This window comes from Bubalus kerabau, chromosome 1, assembly GCF_029407905.1.
Source record: "Bubalus kerabau isolate K-KA32 ecotype Philippines breed swamp buffalo chromosome 1, PCC_UOA_SB_1v2, whole genome shotgun sequence".
Classification (NCBI taxonomy): Eukaryota; Metazoa; Chordata; class Mammalia; order Artiodactyla; family Bovidae; genus Bubalus; species Bubalus kerabau.
The window spans coordinates 46,706,070-46,729,558 of record NC_073624.1 but is presented as its reverse complement, the minus strand read 5'-3'; the positions used below and the strand labels follow the sequence as shown (position 1 = coordinate 46,729,558).

The 23,489-nt window shown below is 49.0% G+C and overlaps 1 protein-coding gene across 2 annotated transcripts; it reads right to left on the bottom strand.

The window, feature by feature from the left end:
- IFT27 (intraflagellar transport 27) lies at positions 1 to 23,184 on the bottom strand. 2 transcript variants are annotated; one of them, XM_055566188.1, is made up of 7 exons: positions 22,758 to 23,184; positions 15,262 to 15,341; positions 14,848 to 14,907; positions 11,855 to 11,914; positions 8,020 to 8,137; positions 6,999 to 7,108; positions 1 to 232 (listed from the first exon to the last, which is right to left on the bottom strand). In XM_055566188.1, exons 1-7 carry the CDS (start codon positions 22,789 to 22,791, stop codon positions 134 to 136), a joined length of 561 nt encoding a protein of 186 aa, XP_055422163.1. In that variant the 5' UTR covers positions 22,792 to 23,184; the 3' UTR covers positions 1 to 133. The 2 variants fall into 2 exon arrangements, with proteins under 2 accessions (XP_055422163.1, XP_055422162.1); XM_055566187.1 differs by having other exon boundaries at positions 8,020 to 8,213; positions 22,758 to 22,930.
- Positions 23,185 to 23,489: the final 305 nt, after the last annotated feature.

The following is a 23,489-nucleotide window of genomic DNA, read 5'->3' as shown; positions in this document are numbered from 1 at the left end:
TTCTCCATTTTCTCCTTTTATTAAAAGCTGTCACAATAGACTGGAAGTGCCAGGTAGCTCCATCTTCTCCCATCTTCCGAGGAGACAGAGCCCAGGGCCGGGTTCCATCGCAGGGAACGGTCTGGCCAGCCTCTCACACCAGCGCCTGGAAAACCTCCAGCTTTTCCCGGTACAGGTGGTGAAACTGCTTGGCCAGGTAGTGGAAGGGGGCTTCATAGTTTTCCATCTCCTTCTGGAGAGACAAGTTGAAGAAGGGTTGGCTGGTTTTAGGGATGTCACAGACAGCTGGCATTCCCCATCCCCCCCTCCCATCAGGCGCTCCGACCTGTGACCCAACCTCTTTTTCCCAGCACTCGGGGCTGCTACTACAGTTCCGCCTGTTTTACAAGAAGGCAGCTGAGATGCAGAGAGATGAAGATGGCTTGCCGAAAGCCACACACTGCCTGTGACGGAGCTGGGTCTGAACCTAGACATGTTCCCACAGAGCCTGTGCTTTTAGCTAGTCTCACTCTGTGTGACAGGACATCAAAACGAGACTCGTTCTTGCTTAGCTTTGCCTGAGGTCCCAGAGGTCAAAGCAAAACAACAGATGGCATGCTCTGGAGGGAGGACCAAGCAGGATGGAGGTGGGGGTGTGTGTGTGCTGTGGTATTTCCCCAAGGATGGGATGTGGGCGCTTCTCTTTTCCCTCACCCTGAGGTCAGTGGGAGGGTCCCAAGAGAAGCCTACAGCCCAGGGACTTAGGAAGGTGCTGGGCCCAGGCTTGGGAAGCACTGAGGTGAGGCTGGGGCTGGCTGTTTGGATGGCTGATCAGGACAGGAAAGATGGCCTGCACTACCTCGTCTGTCAAACTGGGGTTGTAGCCGTGCTTCCCTGGACCAGCAGAAGGCCCTGCAGGAGCCCAGTGTGAAGCTGTCCTAAAGGGACCTCCCAGGGACAGCCCCCAGGAGGGCGATGGGTTCCACCACCAGTGGATGGCCCGGAACGGAGGCTGCAGGAAAGCTGAGCAGGTGTCACCTGTGAGGCGGAAGCTGCAGGTGAGCGAGTGCCCCCTATGGGGGTAGGGAGGGCATCTCAGACACCTGGCAAGTCCAGAGGGGCCAGAACAGGTCCCAGCAAAGAGAGCTGGAGGGGAAGCACAGGTGTAGAAACACAGACGCAGAAGCCCAGTCCTGCTTCCCACAGCAGGCTCAGGGGGTGGAGCTGACTTTAAATCAAGAATTTTGACAGTCACTCAGGACTGGCTACTTTTATAACTGAAACAATGAATAATTTTGTGACTAAAGGTGCCCAGAGGATTTTTTATTATCTGAGAGATTAAAGTTCTGGAACTTGCCCTAGATTTCCTCCATCCTGTGGAAAGAATCTGCCCTATAGGGTGAGCATGACAAGCTCTGGGGGAAAGAAAATAGTACTCTCTCCACTTAGCTATTGTTTGTCACTCTCTACAGGAGAAGGCAATGGCACCCCACTCTAGTACTCTTGCTTGGAAAATCCCATGGACGGAGGAGCCTGATAGGCTGCAGTCCATGGGGTTGCTAAGAGTCGGACACGACTGAGCGACTTCACTTTCACTTTTCACTTTCATGCATTGGAGAAGGAAATGGCGACCCACTCCAGTGTTCTTGCCTGGAGAATCCCAGGGACAGGGGAGCCTGGTGGGCTGCCGTCTATGGGGTCGCAGAGAGTCAGACACGACTGAAGCGACGCAGCAGCAGCAGCAGCAGCAGTCACTCTCTATGTGTGTGCCCATGGGTATTAAAAACAATTTTTTTAAAAGAAATAAGTTGGCAGAAGAAAGCACCCACTGCTTTCAAGACAGTAGCTCAAACTATGAATTCACGAGTACTTGTTTTCAGACAATCCTTGCCTGCTGGCAAAAGTGCAGTCTTGAGAAGAGACAATGAAATAGTCCCACTAAAATGGAAGGATTTCCAAACCAAAGTATGTAACGAGGTTATCAAGCTCAGAGCCTCTGTTCTACAGTGGTCTGGGGTGCCAGGCGTGCAGTGGCCCAGCTGGCTTAGGCAGAGCCCAGCCTATAATTCAGAGGCTCCAAGTATGAGAAGAGCAGCCTTTCCACTCTGCCAGACAGGGTGACAGAAACAGGTATGTGAAACCAGATCCTGCAGAGAAAGTTACTGGACTTGCCGGCAAGTCCCAAGGCAGAGGAGACAAGTCACCAGCAGAAGAACCAGAGGTGTCAGTGTGGAGAGGGGGGCTGAGGAATGAGAGGACCGCTGGCGGCCCAGACAAGTGTCGATACCAAGTTCACAACTACCAAGGACCGGAAGGCTGTCAGTCTCCAGCAAGACATAAGAGGAATAACTCAGTTGTATCTGCAAGGTGCTTTGGGTTGTACAGAGTGTAACATCCTAGGAAATGTCAAACAGCAAAACATTACCTCGGTTGAAAATGTAGTTAAGTGTTGAATGGGAAGAGAATGAGGCCGGCAAAGCACATACTCGAGGATTTCTAAATGAACCTGAAAGCTCTTAAAAGCTAGATCTTAGGGAAAACGCAACATAAAAAGTAGGGAATTCAATGGAGGCAAGCCTTTTTATACACATGGAGTGCTCCTGAAGTAGCAGATGTAAACGGAACCATTTTCCAAATGCACTAGGAGGGCTTGCCAATGACAGGAGTCCTTTTGTTAGATGACAAATCATAGTCTCATGGACATCTTTGGACACCTGTAGAGTAGGTCTGCTTTGCATGAAGAATCCTTAGAGCAGGGTCAGACTAGTGCTTAATCTGACCCAGAATTCTCCCCCTGCTGCTGCTGCTAAGTCACTTCAGTCGTGTCCGACTCTGTGCAACCTCATAGACGGCAGCCCACCAGGCTCCCTCGTCCCTGGGATTCTCCAGGCAAGAACACTGGAGTGGGTTGCCATTTCTTCTCCCCCTAGAGACTCCCAGAGTGGGCTCTGTGGGAGGCCATAGCCCCTTCGAGAAGGTTATCGAGCTGGGCAGGGTTGTGTTCTAGTTCTGGTTCTATGCTTGTTAGCTGGGTGACCAGAGAAAGCTACGCAGTCTTTCTGAGTCTGTCACCAGTGAGATAAAGAGAGCAGCAGGGCTGCTGGAAGCCTAAACAGATAATGTGTGCAAAACACCCGGCACACAGTGGGTGCTCAGCAAACACCAGTTCCCTTCCTCTCTTCTTTCTGCAAGAGGAGCCATCCCTATGGATCTTTCTTGAACTTTCTTTTATTTAGTATTACCCAACTTCTTAGAGCAGTAAACAATGCATTAAAAATTTTTAACTTCTGCTTAAAGAAATGCTTTAAGTTTTTTTGGTGTGAAAAGGCCAAATATTGAGGGGTGTCAGGAAGTCAAAGAGGAACCACAAAGGATCCCAAATAGCCAAAGCAATCCTGAGAAAGAACAAAGTTAGAGGCATCATAGTTCCTGTTCAAACCATACTGCAAAGCTACAGTATTCAAAACAATATGACACTAACATTAAAAACAGATACAAAGAGCAATGGGACAGAACTGAGAGCCTGGATATAACCATATACAGATATGGCCATCTAATATTTGACAGGGGAGTCAAGAATACTCAAAGGGGAAAAGACAGTCCCTTCAGTAAACAGGGCTGGGAAAATCAGATATTCACATGCAAAAGGATGAAACTAGAACCCTAATTGGCACCACTCACAGAAATTAACTGAAAATGAATTACAGACATGAAATCATAAAATTCCTAGAAGAAAACACTGGGGAAAAGATCCTTGACACTGGCTTTGGCAATGGTTTTATGAATATGACACCAAAAGCATAAGCGACAAAGGCACAAATCAGTAAGTGGGACCCAAGCAGACTAACGAGCATGTGCACCGCCAAGGAAAGCATCAGCAAATGAAAAGGCAACCTGCGGAATGAAAGAACATATTTGCAAGCCACACATCGGATAAAGGATTAACATCGAAAACACACAAGAATTTGTACAACTCAACAGCAAAAACATAAATACTATGATGAAAAAAATGGGCAAAGGATCAGCAACAGATATTTTTCCAAAGAAAGTATTCAAAGGACCAACAAGTATATGAAAAGGCGCTCAACATTATTAACCATTGGGGAAATGCAAATTAACCACATTATGTCACCTCACACCTGTGAAGATGACCATCATCAAAAAGACAAGAGACAAGTGTTGGTGGCGAAGTGGAGAAATGGGAAGCCGTGTGCACTGTTGGTATGAAAACTGGTGCAGCCAGTGTGGAAAACAGGATGGAGGTTCCTCAAAAATTAAAAATAGAGTTGCATATGATTCAGACTCCGACCCACTTCTGAGTCTGTAACCAAGGAAATGAAATCACTATCTTGGAGAGATTTCTTCATCCACGACAACAAGTCACAACATAGAAACAATGTAAGTGTACACTGATGAGTGGATAAAGGCAATGTGGGCCACACACAGAGGAATACTATTCAGCCACAAAAAAGGACATTCTGCCATTTGTGACAACGTGGATGAATCCTGAGGGCATTATGCTAAGTGAGATAAGCCAGACAAGAAAGACAAATATTGCTATGTTGTCACTTATAAGTGGAATCTAACAAAAGACAACTCAGAAACAGAGCAGGTTGGTGGATGCCAGGGGCAGTGAGGTGGGGGCAGGAGAAAGGGGTGAAGGTGATCAAAGGGTACAAAACCCCCAGTTTTAAAATGAGTATGTTGTGAAGATGGAATTATAAAGAAAAAAGAAAATCAAACAGCAGTAACTAACACAACATTTTAAAGCAAATACACTCCAATAAAAAAATAAAACAAAACAAATGGCCATGTAAGACAACTGTGGCTGCACTTAGTAAGAAGAGAGGAGGAGATGGGCTTGGCTAAGTCTCAAATGGCATTTGGTTGCATTTCCTTTTTAATTACAGCTTGCTTAACCGCGCTGCTGGTGGTGCTTCGTTGGCATCAGCTCAGGGGGGACTAGTTAACCTGCGCGGTTAATATCAAGTGCGAGCCGCAGCCTCCCCAGACATCATTTACACCCGCCCATTTCAATCGCGCAGAGGCAAACACCTGACCCAGAGCTTACACGTCCAGCCCAGTGGTTTCTCGTGATGAAAGCTGGGAGTGAAGGTTAATTTCTGAGTTCTATCAAGAATTCCAGAGAACGTGGGATATTAGGGTGAGGAGGCAATTTCATGAATGTGAGTGGAGGAGGAGGGAAAATGGAATATTGTTTGCTGTGGGTGGAAGAGTTACTGCTTTGCTCAAAGGCGTGCTGCGTACAACATGGGTAACCCTCCATACAGTAAAAGCTCACTAACCGGAACTTCATTAATGCAGCATTTGTGATTACTGGACCAGAGGCAAGACTGACATTTACCTCCGTACAGTCTAGGAATACAGAGATTTAGTGAGTAATAATAGTATAAATGAGATTACTGGGGGGAATAGTTATACTTAAAAAAAGCTAACATTGACAGAGCGTTTACTATGCCCCAGATTTTGTGCTAAGTGTTTTTATATTCACCATCTGACTTAATTCTCATATTTATTACTCAATGAGGAATATATTTTATCATCCCTATTTAATAGGTGAGGAACCTGAGGCACAAACAGGTTAAATAACACTCAAGGGGCCCACAGATAGGGCTTCTATTCACCATCAGAGGACAGAGCACCTGATTTTACTTGCTACACTTTCCCTAAGGAAAGCATGCTGCTTTGGGGGTGTTTAAGAAGTTCACATCCAGGGACTTCCATGGTGGCCCAGTGGCTAAGACTCCACCTTGCAATGCAGGGGATGCAGGTGTGACCCCTGGTTGGAGATCTGAGATCCCATATGCCACGGGGCAACTAAACTTGCACCTTGCAACTACCGAGCCTGCGTGCCGCGACTGGAGAGCCTGTGTACCACCACGGAAGATCCGCGTGACAGTGCAACAAAGACCCCCACGCACCGCAACCAAGACCCGATGTAGCTAAATTAAAAAAAAACAGTTCACTGCCATATAGGAATTGAACAGCTGCACCCGTCGAGTTTTGTAGATGCAACAAGAGTGCCTGTAACTTAAGTGGAGTTTGAGCAGAACATGACCTCAGGGCTATTTATTAAGTACCCCACTGACTCTCTGCGAGAACCAAAGAATCAAGGCTAGAGGCCACAGGGCTGGGAGTGAGGTCCAAGTGACCACTAGGGATGTTTCAGGCTGTGCCAGGCGTGGCGAGTCTACCCAGGAGCCCCAGGAAGGGGTTGGCCCCTGGCCCCTACTGGCTCTGAAGTGGATGTTTCTGGGTGGCTCCTGCAGGGGGCAGTGTTCACTTGATTCCCTGCCATCATCGCACAAGCGTTCATCCAACTGGTATAGCCTGGGTCACATGCCTGCACCCCGGCTGCAGGGAGGCTGGGAACTCGGAACTCCCCACACAGGAGGGGCTTCACGTGACATTGTGAACATGCCAAAATCATGATATCACGCATTGAAAGTGCGGGGAACAAACCACTCTGTCCCACTTCCTGAGGGCTCCTGTGGCCTGGAGTCACTCTGGGGCTGCAGCAAGGTGGCGACTGGGAGCAGTGAGGGGAACCAGAAGTCGGGGGTCCCAGTCCTGGTGCAAGCCTTTATGAGTCACGTGACCTTGGGCCAGTCATGTCACCCCATCAGGAAGTGGGAAGTGTGGGCCAGCTCCTGGATCAGGGGACTGATTCTGAGGGCCTATAAAATAATGTGCCAACAACGCCATAACCATGTGCCTCCTGCAGACGTCCAGCAGCACTGTGGCTGGACACAACACGCTTATATTCCTTACTAACTGGTATCCAGCTTTTCCCAGGGCTGGCTGGCTGATCCGCTTCATTGTAACACACAAGTGACTCTTGCTATATTGAGACCAGATCTCAGGCGAAGGATGTAACATCAGCTCCAAATCTGCATATGGTGTGGTAACAATTTGATGCATGCAAGGTCACGTGAAAAACTGCTTCCAGCCAAGGCCCCACTGCAGACTGGGGCTATGGCGCAGGCGGTGGTACTTACCACGGATGTTTCAAAACATTCCAGGCCTTGGCCCAGTGCCCACGCCTGGGCCTGGGCCACATCCACCACTCGCCTGCCAGCCAGGTCTGTCTTGTTCCCCACCAGCACACCTACTCGAAAGAGACAATCAGAGCATCGCATTATAACCATGGCCGTCTGGGAGGACAGCTGGAGAGAAAAAACAGCAAGCAGGCTACTTCTGAGGGGTGTGAAATGTCATCTGAGAGAGGCCGTCTGACCCCAGGTGGTGAGCACCAGCAGACTCTGTGCTGGGCCCCAGGGGCCGAGGCAGAGTGGGTGGCATGCCCTTCCACCTGCAGTTTTTGTTCAGCCCCTTTTCTAGATCTTGAAGGTACCTGCCTGCCTTGTCTCCTTAAGGCTCTGAGTGCTGTGAAGGCGAGGACCAAACCGATGTGAGCATTTGCAATCATTTCTAGCACATGGAGCAAACTTTCAAAACGGTCATTAATACTAATCTGAGGGCTGGGCTCGGAGTCAGGGATGCAGAGGTAATTTAGTTCTGTTGCCAGCTGTATCCGCTGCAGCTAATTTTTGAGCCTGCCTCTGGAGATTGCTTTCCTTGGTCTCTAATGAGGAGAATTTGTTGATCTCACATAGGGATGAGAAATAAACTGATTGAGAGCATTCAGAAGTGACAGCGGGCCTTGCATGTTTCCTGGTGCCCCACATACAGGAGAAAATGAGGGCTGTTTCCCTGGGGTGAGCCTTCCAGAAACAACTCGCATTCATATCTCAACACCTTCCCCTTAGTATGTTTGAGTTGCTCCACAACCCTGCCAGATGGGCATCACCAGGTCCATTTTACAGACTCAGAGGTGTGGCAACTCACTGAGGTTGCGAGGGCTCCGAAGGGGCAGAGCCAGGGTACAGTCCAGATTGCTACTCCCAAAGCCCAGAGCATCTTGTTTTTGCACCCACAGGTACCTCTGCAGTGACCTTGTGCCCTTGAATTTGAAGGACAGAGGAGCTGCTGGAAACCCTGGATACCTGCAGCTCTTACCTGGGAGGGTGGTCCCTGGAATCTGAGACCGAGCCTTCTCCAGCCACTTGCTGCAGTTGGTGAAGGACTGCTCGTTGGTCACGTCGTAGACAAGACACAAGACATTGGGACTCTCCCACTAGGCAAGGCGGACAGGATGCGAACACGTCACTGACAGCGAAAGTGACTTCTAGGCGGGGAGGCAATGTGGCCTTCTAAGGGAAGGGACACGTGAGTGGAGGGAAATGAAAAATCCTAAAGGGGATATGAGTCAGAAAACTGAGCCACACCCATGGATGAAAACGATTTACCCACAGGTATGAATGGGAAGGCCTAGGCGCAGTGACCATGATGGCAAGAGCTTGAATCCATGCCAGGCTCTCTGCTGGGCATTTTCTGTGTGTCACTATGAAACCTCCCAACTCTGCAGGGCTGGTCTGAAGATCCCTACCATGTAGCTGAAGGTAGTAAGTTCAGAGTGGGTAACTGGCTTGCCCAGGTCACATGGGATTCAAACACCAGGGTGGAACTGATGCCTTTCTCTACCCAGAAACGCTTTGTCCGCCTTGGTTCCATGAACTCATTCTGCTACTTGTTCTCATCGAGGGCCCACTCTTATGCAAGTTGATGTGCTTTTCTGCTCTGCAGGCCTGAAAGCGCATCCTTTTTTTTCATTAGCCAGTCGCTGGAAGCTGGTTTGCTAACATCTTCTTAATAAGGGTCGGCTTTTTAAAATGCAAAGGGTATGTTCTGCTTCTCCAGCAGTATGTCAACCCTAATCTAAACCAGATCGGCCACTGGACAGGGTTCATGGTCCCAATTAAGAACCAAGGCTAAGCTCTCAGGAGCCAGCACCTTCTGGGGCTGCTCAGATACCTGGGCCATCCTGCTGCTTGGCACAGGCTGTGGGACCGTGCTGATACTCGTCCTGGTCTCTGGGGACCCCCATTATGCACAATTAGAGACCGGTTTATTTCTAAGGTGTTATCACCTCCCAAGGTGTGAGGGAGAAGCCTTTTCCTTTTAGCTGTCCTTGGAAGGTCAGCCTGGAATTGGCTCTGCAGGCCTCTAGGATGGGAGGAACTTAGACTAAATTGATGATGCCCTTACACCTTCACTTCACAGACTAACTCAAGAACTCTAGCTGAAGCCACACTGACCACCTCTGTGAGCATGCAGGAGAGACCTTCTTCTTCCAGGCCTCAGTGAGTGGACCCAGGATGGGCAGCAGGCGGCCCTGACTTCCCCAGACACTTTATCCTCTCTGCCAGGCAGCGCTGGCTATTATGTACGCACGTGGTAAAACACCAAGAACTCATGCATGAGGCCAGCCCTGTGTGAAATTACCATCACTAGATCTATTTCTCTTAGACAAAAAAAAAGAAAAAAAAAGGAGGGGGGCAGCAAAAATTTCTATTAAAATGTAGCTGTTCTTGGAAAGGCAGGGGCTCTGGAGATCTCAAACCTTCTAATTAGCTCACTGGCCCAGATTAGCGGAACTGTTACCTTGGAAGGTACAGCAAACTGGATCCTAAGAGGAAGGCTGCTCCAGCTGGAGGAGCCTGGGCAGCAGGGGCGGGTCCCAGAGCAAACCTAGATGGGGTGGACTTGCAAATATGGGCACAATAAAGGACAGAAATGGTATGGACCTAACAGAAGCAGAAGATATTAAGAAGAGGTGGCAAGAATACACAGAAGAACTGTACAAAAAAGATCTTCACAACTCAGATAAACATGATGATGTGATCACCAACCTAGAGCCAGACATCTGGAATGCAAAGTCAAGTGGGTCTTAGGAAGCATCACTATGAACAAAGCTAGTGGAGGTGATAGAATTCCAGTTGAGTTATTTCAAATCCTAAAAGATGATGCTCTGAAAGTGCTGCACTCAATATGCCAGCAAATTTGGAAAACTCAGCAGTGGCCACAGGACTGGAAAAGGTCAGTTTTCATTCCAATCCCAAAGAAAGGCAATGCCAAAGAATATTCAAACTACTGCACAATTGCACTCATCTCACACGCTAGTAAAGTAATGCTCAAAATTCTCCAAGCCAGGCTTCAACAGTAGGTGAACCATGAACTTCCAGATGTTCAAGCTGGTTTTAGAAAAGGCAGAGGAACCAGAGATCAAATTGCCAACATCTGCTGGATCATCGAAAAAGCAAGAGAGTTCCAGAAAAACATCTACTTCTGCTTTACTGACTATGCCAAAGCCTTTGACTGTGTGAACCACAAAAAACTGTGGAAAATTCTGAAAGAGATGGGAATACCAGACCACCTGACCTGCATCCTGAGAAATCTGTATGCAGGTCAAGAAGCAACAGTTAGAACTGGACATGGAACAACAGACTGGTTCCAAATAGGGAAAGGAATACATCAAGGCTGTATATTGTCACCCTGCTTATTTAATTTATATGCAGAGTACATCATGAGAAACACTGGGCTGGATGAAGCACAAGCTAGAATCAAGATTGCTGGGAGAAATATCAATAAGCCCAGATATGCAGATGACACCACCCTTATGGCAGAAAGTGAAGAAGAACAAAAGAGCCTCTTGATGAAAGTGAAAGAGGACAGTGAAAAAGTTGGCTTAAAACTCAACATTCAGAAAATGAAGATCATGGCATCTGGTCCCATCACTTCATGGCAAATAGGCAGGGAAACAATGGAAACCGTGACAGACTTTATTTTTTTTTTGGACTCCAAAATCACTGTAGACGGTGACTACAGCCATGAAATTAAAAGATGCTTACTCCTTGGAAGAAAAGTTATGACCAACCTACAGCATATTAAAAAGCAGAGACGTTACTTTGCCAACAAAGTTCTGTCTAGTCAAAGCTATGGTTTTTCCAGTGGTCATGTATGGATGTGAGAGTTGGACTATAAGGAAAGCTGAGTGCTGAAGAATTGATGCTTTTGAACTGTGGTGTTGGAGAAGACTGTTGAGAGTCCCTTGGACTGCAAGGAGATCCAATCAGTCTCTTCTAAAGGAAATCAGTCCTGAATATTCATTGGAAGGATTGATGCTGAAGCTGAAACTCCAATACTTTGGCCACCTGATGTGAAGAACTGACTCATTTGAAAAGACCCTGATGCTGGGAAAGACTGAAGACTGGAGGAGAAGGGGATGACAGAGGATGAGATGGTTGGATGGCATCACCGACTCAATGGACATGAGTTTGGGTAAACTCTGGGGGTTGGCGATGGACAGGGAGGCCTGGCGTGCTGCAGTCCATGGGGTTGTAAAGAGTCAGACACGACTGAGTGACTGAACTGAACTGAACTGCTATGGGACCTCGAGGGCACCCCCTAGTGGGGAAGGAAATCTTTGCTCCAGGCCTAGGAGGTAGCATGCAGGCTAAGCTGCTTCAGTCATGTCCGAATCTGTGACCCCATAGACTGTATGCCAGGCTCCTCTGTCCATGGGATTCTCCAGGTAAGAATACTGTAGTGGGTTGCCGTGCCCTCCTCCAGGGGATCTTCCCCAGCCAGGGATCGAACCCGAGTCTCTCAAGTCTCCTGCATTGGCAGGCAGGTTCTTTACTACTAGTGTAGGAGGAGGACTGAAAAAAACATCTGTAGGAGAGGGTTGCCTAAGAGAAGAGAGTCACCAAAGTCGGAGGGTACTCTGGCATATTGGGAGCCCAGCTAGTCCAGAGTTGGGGGGAGGGGCAATCACAAATCACATGCAAAAGCTGCTTTACCTGCCAAGGGGCCACAAGCCCCAAGGCTGGGAGGAATGACCCTTAAAGAGTGTTGCCATGGTCACCTTTCCTGGCGACTGGAGTGCAGTGGGCATTGTTAACGGGCAAACCTTTGGAGGGAGGCAGAGGTTAGAAAAAAGACTGATACTTACCAATTTATCCAGCATTTCAGAAAACAGCTCTTTGCCGGCCGAGTCAAAAATGAAGAGTTCCTGGAATCAGAAAGGCAGGTCTCAGAAAGTTGAGGAAACCCCTGGCTGCACACGCGGATAGGACTCCCGCTCACCTTCAGGGTGATCCATGCATGCACACGTGCACATACATTTATCTCTTGCCCTCGGCAGGCAGAAGAGGATGGGAAGAGGAAGGAACTCAGGTACAATTGTTTCCCACCCCAAGCAGCCCCTTCTGGGTGGCATCTCACCTCTTCTAACCCAGAGTGCAAAAATACCAGGAACAAGCTGACTCCCCACCTGGCAGAACAGAATGCTAAACAGGCTGACAAGTGCTCTGGTTTCCAAAAGGTCATTCTGCACTTTGTTAACCAAATTGATTTTCAAATCTTGAAAAACGATCCTGTTTAAAGGAGGTCACGGAGGAGGCCTGGGGAAGGCATTTAAAGTAGGACAGTCTGTCAGGGTTCTGGACAGCTGAGGCTTGATGCTGGCGGAGGGCTCAGGACGACCCTTCCTGACCGTGTCCCAACCTTCGCCGGCCCAGGTGAGAGCCCCTCCCCATTGCTGCCAACCAGGAAGTCTCCCCCAGTGCCCCTGTAATTTCCCACTGGCTCTGGTGACCAGCACATGCTGTCTGAAGGTCAGCAGCATCCTCTGCTTTGCACATTGGCGATAGCTGCATTCATTTTATCCCTTCTCATTGCATCTCGGGTACTTAAAATTGCTTTTTGCTCATGGACTGCTTTGACAATCTGGCAATTCTTAAACCTTCTCTCCAGGAAAGTACATGCAAACATTGTTGTTTGGTTGCTAAGTCGTGTCTGACTCTTCTGTGACCCCATGGACTGTAGCCCGCCAGGCTCCTCTGTCCATGGGATTCCCCAGGCAAGAATACTGGAGGGGGTTGCCATTTCCTTCTCCAGGGGATATTTCTGACCCAGGGATCTCCTACATTGGCAGGCTGATTCTTTAGCACTGAGCCACCAGGGAAGCCCACAGGCAAACGTAACAGCTTGGAATTCAATTTCAAGGGTTGAGCTTTACCACAGAGAGATGCGGGTTAGGAACCTTGATACTCAGGAAGTTCTAAGGGTGAGGTCCAGAGTCCAGTCTTTCTCACTTCCTCTTCTTTTCTCCATAGATTTTATTAACTGAATATAGACTTCTATTTATTAATAACATAATATATGGCAGCCCAAGTCACCAAATACTGTTACAAAATATCCCCTCACTTTTGCTAACTGAAAATCAGGATATTGCTTTATTCTTTTCTTCAAATCATTACAAAACTATGGTGTGGTAGAGACAGTCATATAATTAGGTCCTGGTTGTTAACTCAATGGACATGAGTTTGAGCAAACTCTGGGAGATAGTGAAGGACAGGGAAGCCTGGCATGCTGCAGTCCATGGGGTTGCAAAGAGTCGGACAGGACTGGGTGGCTGAACAACAACAATTAACTGTTTCAGGAGGGAACCTGGCCATGGCAATGTCACAGCTGAAATATGTACCTCTGAGCTTCTAGTCTTCTTTTCTTTTGGCAATTGTTGGCCTCACCTCCTCTTCTTCATCCCTTCCCTACAGTGCTTCCCATGTCCCTCTCATTCTGTTCCCAAATGCTCAGACAAGTCTAGACCAAGTCCTGGCACTATTGGGTAGCTAGTCAGATGTGAGCAGGTCCTGCTCCATCCTGGACATGGTCCTCTTTCCTTCCCCCACCTGGACACTGGTGACCAGAGCATGCCCAGAGATCCTTCTTCTCCTAGTCCTTGACCACCTCTCCTAGTCAAGGACTACTGCTAAATTTCCAGGCTTAGCAAAATCAAGCAAGATAAAACCTCCAGCACAGGTTGGCACAGGCACACCAAGACCTAAATGGTGACTCAAAGTAACCAGGGGTTCATTATGCTGTATTTGTAATAAATTAGCACTGCACTTTCTGCCCCCTCCCCTGCTGTGGGTAACACTTGGGTGCTTATGGGTGACTGTGCATGAGGAGAAAAATTCTTAGAACCTAAAGCTGTCAATCAACTTGTCAGTCAGATGATACAGGGCATAGGGAGGGACCACCGCTCTAAAGACCCCAACTGTACACCACTGAGGGGCTGCTTCTGATTTCCAAACAACCTGTTCTTAAGAGGATACTGTTGTTTTGCTTAATAAAACTATTGCTACTTAAAACTGTTCTATGTCAAAGACAAATATCATATGATATTGCTTAAATGTGGATTATAAAAAATGGGTACAAATGAACTTATCCTCAAAACAGAAATCAAGTTACAGACATAGAAAACAAATTTATGGCTACCAGGGGGCAAGCAGGGGGAGGGATAAATTGGAAGATTGGAACTGACACATATACACTACTATATATAAAATAGATAACTAATAAGGACCTACTGTATAGCACAGAGAACTCCACTCAATAGTCTGTAATGGCCCATTGGGAAAATAATCTGAAAGAGTGTATATATATAACACACACACACACGCACATATATACATGGGGGCTTCCCTGGTGGCTCAGATGGTAAAGAATCTGCCCGCAATGCAGGAGACCTGGGTTTGATCCCTGGGTTAGGAAGATCCCTTGGAGAAGGGCATGGCAACCCACTCCAGTATTCCTGCCTGAAGAATTCCAAGGACAGAGGAGCCTGGAGGGCTACAGTCCATGGGGTCGCAAAGACTTGGACACAACTGAGCAACTACTGAGATATATATATATCTTATTCACTTTGCTGTACACCTGAAACGAACACAACTTTATCAACTACATCCAATTAAAAAAAAAAAAAAGCTACCCCATGTCTCTCCACTGAAGTCCTTCCCCCAGAAGGCGAGAGCTAGGAAATCGCTGTTCCCCAGGGATAGCGCTGCTTCTCTCCCAGGGAGGAGGACAGTGACCCCCGGAGTCCACAGGCAGAGCTGGGGCAGCACTGAGCTCCCTTGGGGGAGCAAGGGGACCACTCACCACACTGTCCCCCGTGTCAGGGACTGGCACTGTCTTCACCACCAGATCCACCCCTGTTGTCTGCGGAGGAAAAGGAAGAACACACACGTCAGGGGGCCCCACGGGGTGTGTTGTCAGGAAGAGCACCCCACCCTGGGAGGCATGTCCCTGGCTCCAGTGTCTGTTCTGGGCTCACTTCTTGTGCATAAGTCAGAGAGGACCTAGTTTCGTCCAACCCCCTGCCCACAAGCAAGCTGTATGTGGTGACCAGCTGACCACAGGCTAGTCTGCTCCATACGGCTCTGCACCCTGTGGCTTGTGGCCATTCGTCAGGTCTCTGAGGGTTTCTTAAGGACACTGGGAAAGTCACTCCCTTAGGGTTATCTGATCATTTCTCTTTAAGCCTCTGCCAGGCCCACAACACCCACATCTTACCAGGGTGTAGTTCTTCTGGAAATGGGCCCCGTCGCTGCGGAAGAGCTGTGCCAGGGCGGTCTTGCCCACGGTGGGGTCTCCTGCAAGGTCAGAGTAGAAGAAAAACACTGCTTTCACGCTAATTGGACTCAAGGATCTCCCACTCCAGAAACTTAGTCTGGAAACCGAAAAACTTCAATGAGTTCTCAGAGAAAACGTGCCTGATTCTCATGGGAAGTTGCCCTGGGGTTGCTGGCAGGGCAATGGGTCTGTGAGACCCATTTTCCAAACCAGCCTCATTTCTTCCGGGCTAACCCTTTCATCTGCACAAACTGACCCAGAAGGTAACAGAGTCGAAGGAGGGCTTCTGAGCACTGGAAACAGAACCGAGACTCTTCCACTGAAATATACCTGATGGGGAAAACCTGTTCCTTACAAACTTGAATTTACTTTGAAGTCTTGAAGGTAAAAAACTTCCCAGGTGGCGCTACTGGTAAAGAACCCACCTGCCAATGCAGGAGATGTAAGAGACATGGGTTCAATCCCTGGGTCAGGAAGATTCCCTGGAGAAGGGCATGGCAACCCTCTCCAGTGTTCTTGCCTAGAGAATCCCATGGACAGAGGAGCCTGGTAGGCTACAGTCCAAAGGGTCACAGAGTTGGACACAACTGAAGTGACTTAACACACTTGAAGGCAAGGAGGTATGACCAGGCACAGACTTACGGGTTCAGGTGACTAAACCACTTTGAGCTTAGAGCATTCATCCTTAGAATCCTGCATAATTACTGAGGGGCAGAGGGGGTGAGAGTTGCTGCTGCTGCTAAGTCACTTCAGTCGTGTCCGACTCTGTGTGACCCCATAGACGGCAGCCCACAAGGCTCCCCCATCCCTGGGATTCTCCAGGCAAGAACACTGGAGTGGGTTGCCATTTCCTTCTCCAATGCACCAAAGTGAAAAGTGAAAGTGAAGTCACTCAGTCGTGTCCGACCCTCAGCGATTCCATGGACTGCAGCCTACCAGGCTCCTCTGTCCATGGGATTTTCCAGGCAGGAGTACTGGAGTGGGGTGCCATTGCCTTTTCCGGGGGTGAGAGTTAGGTGGGACCATATTTATGACAAAGAGTCAGGGACTACATGTGCCACCTGAAACCCATTTCCAAAGGACATTTTCCACTTCCACCTCCTGGTACCCATTTGCAACCACTGTGGACCCATCTTCCTAGGGCCTCTCCTCCAAGTCTACTGGCAACAGCCACTGGTTCCTCTAAGTCCATCTTATACCTACTGGGTCCATCTCCTCAACTTTGTCAGTGGACAGCCCCATAAATTGGTACCTCCAAACTAAAAGTTAATGTCACATTTTCAAGTCTGAGACCTGGACCTTTCACAAGGTGGCAGGGGCAATTTGTTCTGGAGCTCCTCCCGGGCCCCCAGGGGTGCTGGAGACTCTCAGGGCTCATCCTTCACTCCCCTGCGCCCTCCCAACACCCCCACCGGTGGCTCTGCGTGGCCTCCTTTGATACCACGCTGTTTGCATTTGCAAGATCTTTTCCACCTTGAGCTTCATACTGACTCTCCCTCCATCACCCAGCACCTTGGCGGAACACTTGTCTCCTGCTTTCTCACCCCTTTGATCCTCAGCAAAATCGCCATCAAGCTCACAGCCTTCTTAGTTGCATCCTTTGATGTCATCTCCTCACCTTAATCCACATCATGGGTGGCTCAACGTTCCTTTTACTTGACTCCTTGATAGCCTGCTGCTCTGTTCACTTTTCAGTTTTGACTTCTGTCACCTCATGTGAGACAACTACTTGACTACTTCTGACATTTCCTTTCACGTTGACTTCTCTGGGTCTGAATGAGCTAGTAAGGTCTTGCTTTTATATCTGCTACCACTTCTTAGAAGGGAACCAACATGGGCTGAGCCTCCATTATGGACCCATTGATACAAACTCATTCACTCCTTCCCAGGCCCCTTACTTGACAGATGAAGATACTGAAACTCAGAGAGCTAAGTAATCTGCCTAGGATTCCAGTAGCATACTCTTTCCGCCAGTCCATCCCTCTCCTAGAGCTCAGGGACCCTTCTGGCCCATTTCTAAACTGCCCCTGTGGGTCCTCATCCCTGCAGCCTTTCAGGAGATGACTGTATCCACCCTCCCGACTTCAATTTTGCTTCTGCACGCAGTTGGAAATTGACTCCTCCCGCTTGTGAAATTCCCCACAGATTTGTTCTGGTTAATTTCATATATCTTGCTTCTGACTGTCAGTCAGAGTTCCCCATACTTCTGGAAAACCTCCGGTGTCGGCTAAGGAAGGATCTGAGCATGAACAGCAAGGGCAGCCAGCCGATAAACACGTTTGCAGAGCAACAAGATGACAAGTGCGAGTTCAAATAATGCAAGCTGAGAACCAAGGTGTCTGAGGGCACAGGGAGGAGAGAAGCTGATGAGGGCTTTCGTCAGCAGGGAGGACTTCCCTGGAGGAGGCTGAACCCAGGGGTGACGGTGGGGACAGGGGACAACGGGTGCACTGCTTGATGGAGAGGGTGCCATCTGCAAGGTCACCTGTGACCTCGTAATTGCCAAGTTCAGTGGTTTTCCCTCAGTCCTCACGCTCCTTAACGTCTCTGAAAGATGTCAGTTTGAAGGAGCATCTCTCCTCCTCCACCAGGGTCAGAGCGGCCCTCTGGCCCTGGTGAGCCTGCACTGGCTTGGTCTTCCCGCTGCTCCTCCCCCTCCCCCCATGCGGACATTCTTGTGCATCCATCCTTAGTCTTCATCCACTCTGTCCCATTTACTCTTGCTACCTTTGCTGTTACTTCACGTGCCACAATCCATCTCCCAAGCTTTGCATTTCCAACAACCTGCGGGTGTCTTCACTGCAACGCGGGGCCTTCACCCAGTCTCAAGTGTGTCCACAGCCACACTGGGGCCAGAGCGGTCCTGCCCACCTGTCTCATTGTTCTGTTCACCATTCATTCTCACTGTCCCTAGACTTCACCCACAGTCGCCTCTGAAGTCTCCACCTCCTTCCTCCCACGCCCAGGAAGCTCCTCTTTATTCCTTACATCCTTTGCTGGGTCTCCAGCCCGAATTTCCTTTGTTGTCAGGGCTGACACTGCCCTAGTTACCTTGAACTTCAACTGGGTCTCTTGTCTCAGCCCCAAACGCACCCATCCATGGTCTGCCTTGTGATGCTGGGGCTGGGGCTCCGCACTCACATTTCTCTGTCTCCCAGGGGCTTCCTGTCACACTCAGGGGCTTCCTGTCAGGCTCTGCCAATGTGAGTTCAAGAACTCTTCCAATGTGGAAGGCTGGTCGGGGGGTAGGAAGAGGGACTTGCTCCTTCTCCTTTTTTGCAGTTTCTCTTAGCAGTCTCCTAGTGATGGCCTTCACCCCAGCAGCAGATGTCGGCTGCTGCCTCAGTTGTGTTGTTTGTGGTTCTGCACTTCTGGGCCAGCCTGAGTACACCCCCTCAGAGACACTAGCATCGGTGGGTAGGGTCCCCTTCTCAGAGATCTGCAGCTCAATTCCGAGGGCCCTTCTGAGCTTCGGGGTTCTGATGCCCAGCCATCTTCCCTCTGTTCCTGCAGCCCTGGGGTGAGGCTCCTTCCTGCAGTTTCTCTGAGCTGCCTTGCTGTTCCCATTTGTCTTCCCCACCCTCCAGTAGGTGTTTAATGAACATCCCATGCTAAATCCTCGCTATCTAGACACTGAGTGCAGTTTCAGCTTTTTGTCTGGACCCTACCTCATGCAGCACTCAGTAATAGAAGTGATCTTAAGACAAAGCCCCTCGGGACGGGCTGGACTTGTGTTTCCCTAAACCCAGGACTGAGCTCCCGGCTAGTGGGCAATGGGTCCTAGTGATCTATGACAAGTGCTGACATCACACACTGGGTACCACCCCAGCCGGGCAGTGTCCCCTCCTTGGAAATCTGGATCCTGGCTCGGGGGGTGGGGGAGGTTCTTCTTTAAGTTTCTGATAATGCTGATCTCTACCTACCCCTTCAGTGTCATGACAATGTTGTCTCCTGGGTTTTTCAGTCTCTGACACCCGATGAACCAATTCCATACATTAAAACCTCTCTGCTGAAATGCCTAATGTATCTTCTGTTTTCTTGACTAGGTCTGGACTGCAAAAACTTCCCAGTTGGCCCTATTTCCTTTTTGTTTTTTCTTGCTGCTTTTCTTTCACCCTGAGTTTGGCATCAACAGACAGGCCTTCATAAAGCAGAGCTTTCCCCTGGTGATGTGCTCACAGAGCCTGTCCAAAGATGCTTTCCACTGTGTACCCTTCTCCACCTTCCAACCCTGTCTCCGACTATCCCTTACACAAGATCTGGGCTCTACCCTCCTATTCTCTTACTCCCTGAAAATTCCTCGAAGAAAATCTTCTTCTAGGTCTCCCTAATACAAATCCTAATCCCGCTCAATTTTCTGCCAGGCAAAACTCAAAGAATGTCCTTCTGCTGACCAGCCTCTGAAGGGCATCTCTCAGTCCTCTGTCTTTACCTGCCTGGCTACTGTGCTCGCTGCTCGTGGCATGAGACTTGTCAGAGCAACCTTCCAGGAGGCACACTTATCACCCCCATGTCTGTCAAGAGGCACTAAGTACATGGTACTCAGGGCACAGATTCCAGCTCCAAGGCTTATGAGCTGTGTGACCTTGGTTCTGTAATCTCTCTGGGCCTCAGTTGCTACATCTCCAAAATGGGGAATAACAATACCCATCTCAGAGAATCATTATGAGGATTTAAGGTGTTAACATCTACAGTGCCTGACATATATTAAGTAATATTTAAGTGATCTGGAAGCACATAAAATACAGATAAATGTTAAGTGTTGCTTTCTCTCTTTGTCTGAAGCAGCACAATTAGCAGCCATGCCTTGAGGTATTCCTCTGGGAGCTGGCACACAAAGGGTGTTTGCTGAGTTATAAGCGTTTGTGTGCAATCCAGGGCTTCCTTCAGTGTGGGAGTGGGCTGGGTTCATCCTGGGATTCCCAGTGCACCTTGTGTGGTGACATACACATAGTAGGTGCTCAATAAATATGAGGACTGGATAAGCACTTGAATTGAGTTATCAGGACCTTTGGCAGCTAGTTCTATGAGAGAACAGACGCCGATTGACTCCATTTAAACAGCTGGTCAGTGTGGGAGGAGGTGCATGTGGTGGGGGTGGGGTGGAGATGGGCTGTGCATAGTGATTCACTGCACTGAGGTCTGTTGTCCCTGGAAACTTCCAAAATGAGATAGATATCCTTAAGGCCTCAAAAGGAGGCTACAGAGTGAGGGCTAGGTTGGAGTTTAGGAACAACTTGTAAGGCCATGGATGAAATCAGGTAAAACTTGTGTTTGAGAGTGTGAGTATAAAGGACAAGGAGTCTAGAATCAAGGTCTGAGATGGTAGCCTGTGGGGCTAAGAACAAGCCCTGGAAATTAGATCACCTGGGTCTAGATACCAGCTCAGCCAAATCCAGCTGTGTGACCCAGGGCAAATGCCCCAACCTCTCTGGGCCTCAGCTGCCCCATCTGTAGAGGAGAATGATGATAATCCTGACCCCACAGAGCTGCTGAGATGACCTGTGCTGAGGGTATAGCACAGCGCAGGCACAAAGATGATGCTCAGTAAGTTGCCTCGTGATAGAAGTTGATTTAAAAAAGAAATAGGAGAAAGAACAGTCAGAGAGAGAAGCCCATTAAAAAATAATCTAACTTCAGAGAAAAACGTCTCCATCTTATCCATGAGGAGACTGAGGCTCAGAGAAGTGCTTTGTCCAAGAGGACACAGCCAATCTGTGGAATTATTTTTGTTGCACAATACTGCCCCCGCTGGTGCTCTGGAAACTAGACACTGCTCTTGAAGACCATTCATTGCTTTTGCTCCAGCATGATCTGAGTGACTTCGATCAGTCATCTTTCTGTGTGACCCTTTTACTTCCAAACTGGAAAAGTCATTACAAACACCACCCCTTTCAGTCTGAAAGAGAAGAATTAAAAAAAATAATCTCCTTTTCCTCTATATAATATCTCACTGCTTTTTTCCTGAATTGGTCAGAAAAACCTGGAAAGGTCACAGGTTTCAACAGTAACACAAGTTAAGAATTATGGAGGTGAGCAGATCTGGGGGGTGGGAATCCAGCTAGGACCTTGGGCAACAGACTTCATCTCAGTCCTCAATGAGGTCAGAACAATTCAGCTTCTAACCCAGGGTGCCATGCTGTGCTTAGTTGCTCAGCTGTGTCAGATTCTGCAACCTCATGCACTGTAGCCCGCTAGGCTCCTCTGCCCATGGGGATTCTCCAGGGAAGAATACTGGAGTGGGTTGCTATTCCCTTCTCCAGGGGATCTTCCCGACCTAGGGATTGAACCGGGGTTTCCTGCATTGCAGGCAGATTCTTAACCAGCTGAGCTACCAGGGAAGCCCTACTCCAGGGTGCTGCTGCTACTGCTGCTAAGTCACTTCAGTCGTGTCTGACTCTGTGTGACCCCATAGACAGCAGCCCACCAGGCTCCCCTGCCCCTGGGATTCTCCAGGCAAGAACACTGGAGTGGGTTGCCATTTCCTTCTCCAATGCATGAAAGTGAAAAGTGAAAGTGAAGCCGCTGAGTCGTGTCCGACTCTTAGCGACCCCATGGACTGCAGCCCACCAGGCTCCTCCATCCATGGGATTTTCCAGGCAAGAGTACTGGAGTGGGGTGCCATCACCTTCTCCGCTCCAGGGTGCTACCTACTGTGAAAGGGTTAAATGAAATATATGTGCCTGGCAATGCAGCAAGGACTCAGGAAAGTACATCTGTGCTCTGAGGTCCCAGGTCCATAATCCAGGCAAATGTTACCTGGAGTAACATTGAGCAGTAACACCATAAATATGCATGCCACATATGCATTCATTCTACAAATGTTTATTGAGTACTTCCTATGTTCCAGATGTATGTTCTGGGTGCTTGGGATGTATCAGTCAGCAAAACAGATTCCCACTTTTGGGGGATTCAACATTTATGTCCTCAAACTTATGGGGCAGCAACCATAACTTTGGGTCTTAAAGACAACATACATGGTATTTTTGCAAACACCGGTCAACTGGACATTACTGTCTCCTATCCTTGTTTTCAGAAGAATAGGGTCAAGGAAAAAAATCCCCGTAAGTAAGGACCACCTAAGTCACTGATGCCTAACTTTGGAGTACAGCACATGGTTTAGTTGAAGCACTTATGGTGTGCTTAGCCTGATTTTTTTAAAAACCAGTCTGCTCCTCTTGAGTACAGCTCCAATTGGTAACGGTGGTCTCAGAGTATGACAGGGAGCGAAGGAAACCAGCCGCAGCTACAAGTGTGCTCTGGAAGATAATTATCCCATGCCTAATGGAATTTACTATATCAGTAATTGCATTAACTCGTCTTTGAGAGAGAGAAAGGGAAAGACGGTAGACAATTTACGTGAACAAAAGCTCTCAACAATTTATGAAGTCTCTGGATTTCGGACACTGTATTCGCCCGTAAGTTTTCAGACTCACCTGCCAGGATGCATTTGGCTGCGAGCTTCACCATGGTAACCAACCACCTCCACGGACCAGACAAGAGAAGAGCGGCTGCTGGAGGCGTTGGTGGCCCTGCCTGGGAAGGGGAGTATGGAGAACTGGCGCTCAAGGGGCCAGTGGTCACGGTGGGGACCGGGACAATGGGGCCTGGACCCTTCGGGCAGCCGGTGGGGCGGTATCTGGCGCTAGGGTCCCGGTGTGGCGCGGAGGAGCGCCAGAAGGGGTCAAGTTCTTCAGAAGGCAACCGGGAAGGTGCCAGGGAGGCGATGCGGCTCCCGAACCCAGTCCAGCCCCCTGCACTGTGGTTCGGGAACAGTGACCCAGAAATCCTCCGGCCTCCGGCCCCCAGCCCCACTGTGGCTGTGATCTCCGGGCAACCACCGCCCGCCTGCCCCGCCTCCTCATTCCCCCTCTCCTCCTTGCTGGCCATCGATTGGCTGCCATCAAAAACTCCCACCCCCGCCCAGGGCTCACGGAGACCAGTGAGAGAAGGGGGCAGGGCTAACAGCCCTTCCTCGCCAGATAATTCGTAGCAGCAACTGCTCTTCAAGTTTATCTCGCTTGACTAATAATTGCAGAAGATGTCAATCATTTCCGCCTCCCGCCCCCTCACGGCTTGAAAGTTCAGGGAAAAGCAGCTCCAACCTTGTATATCCAGAAGCGGCGATAAAACAAGCTTTCTGATTGGTCAGAGGATGGCTAGGCCCA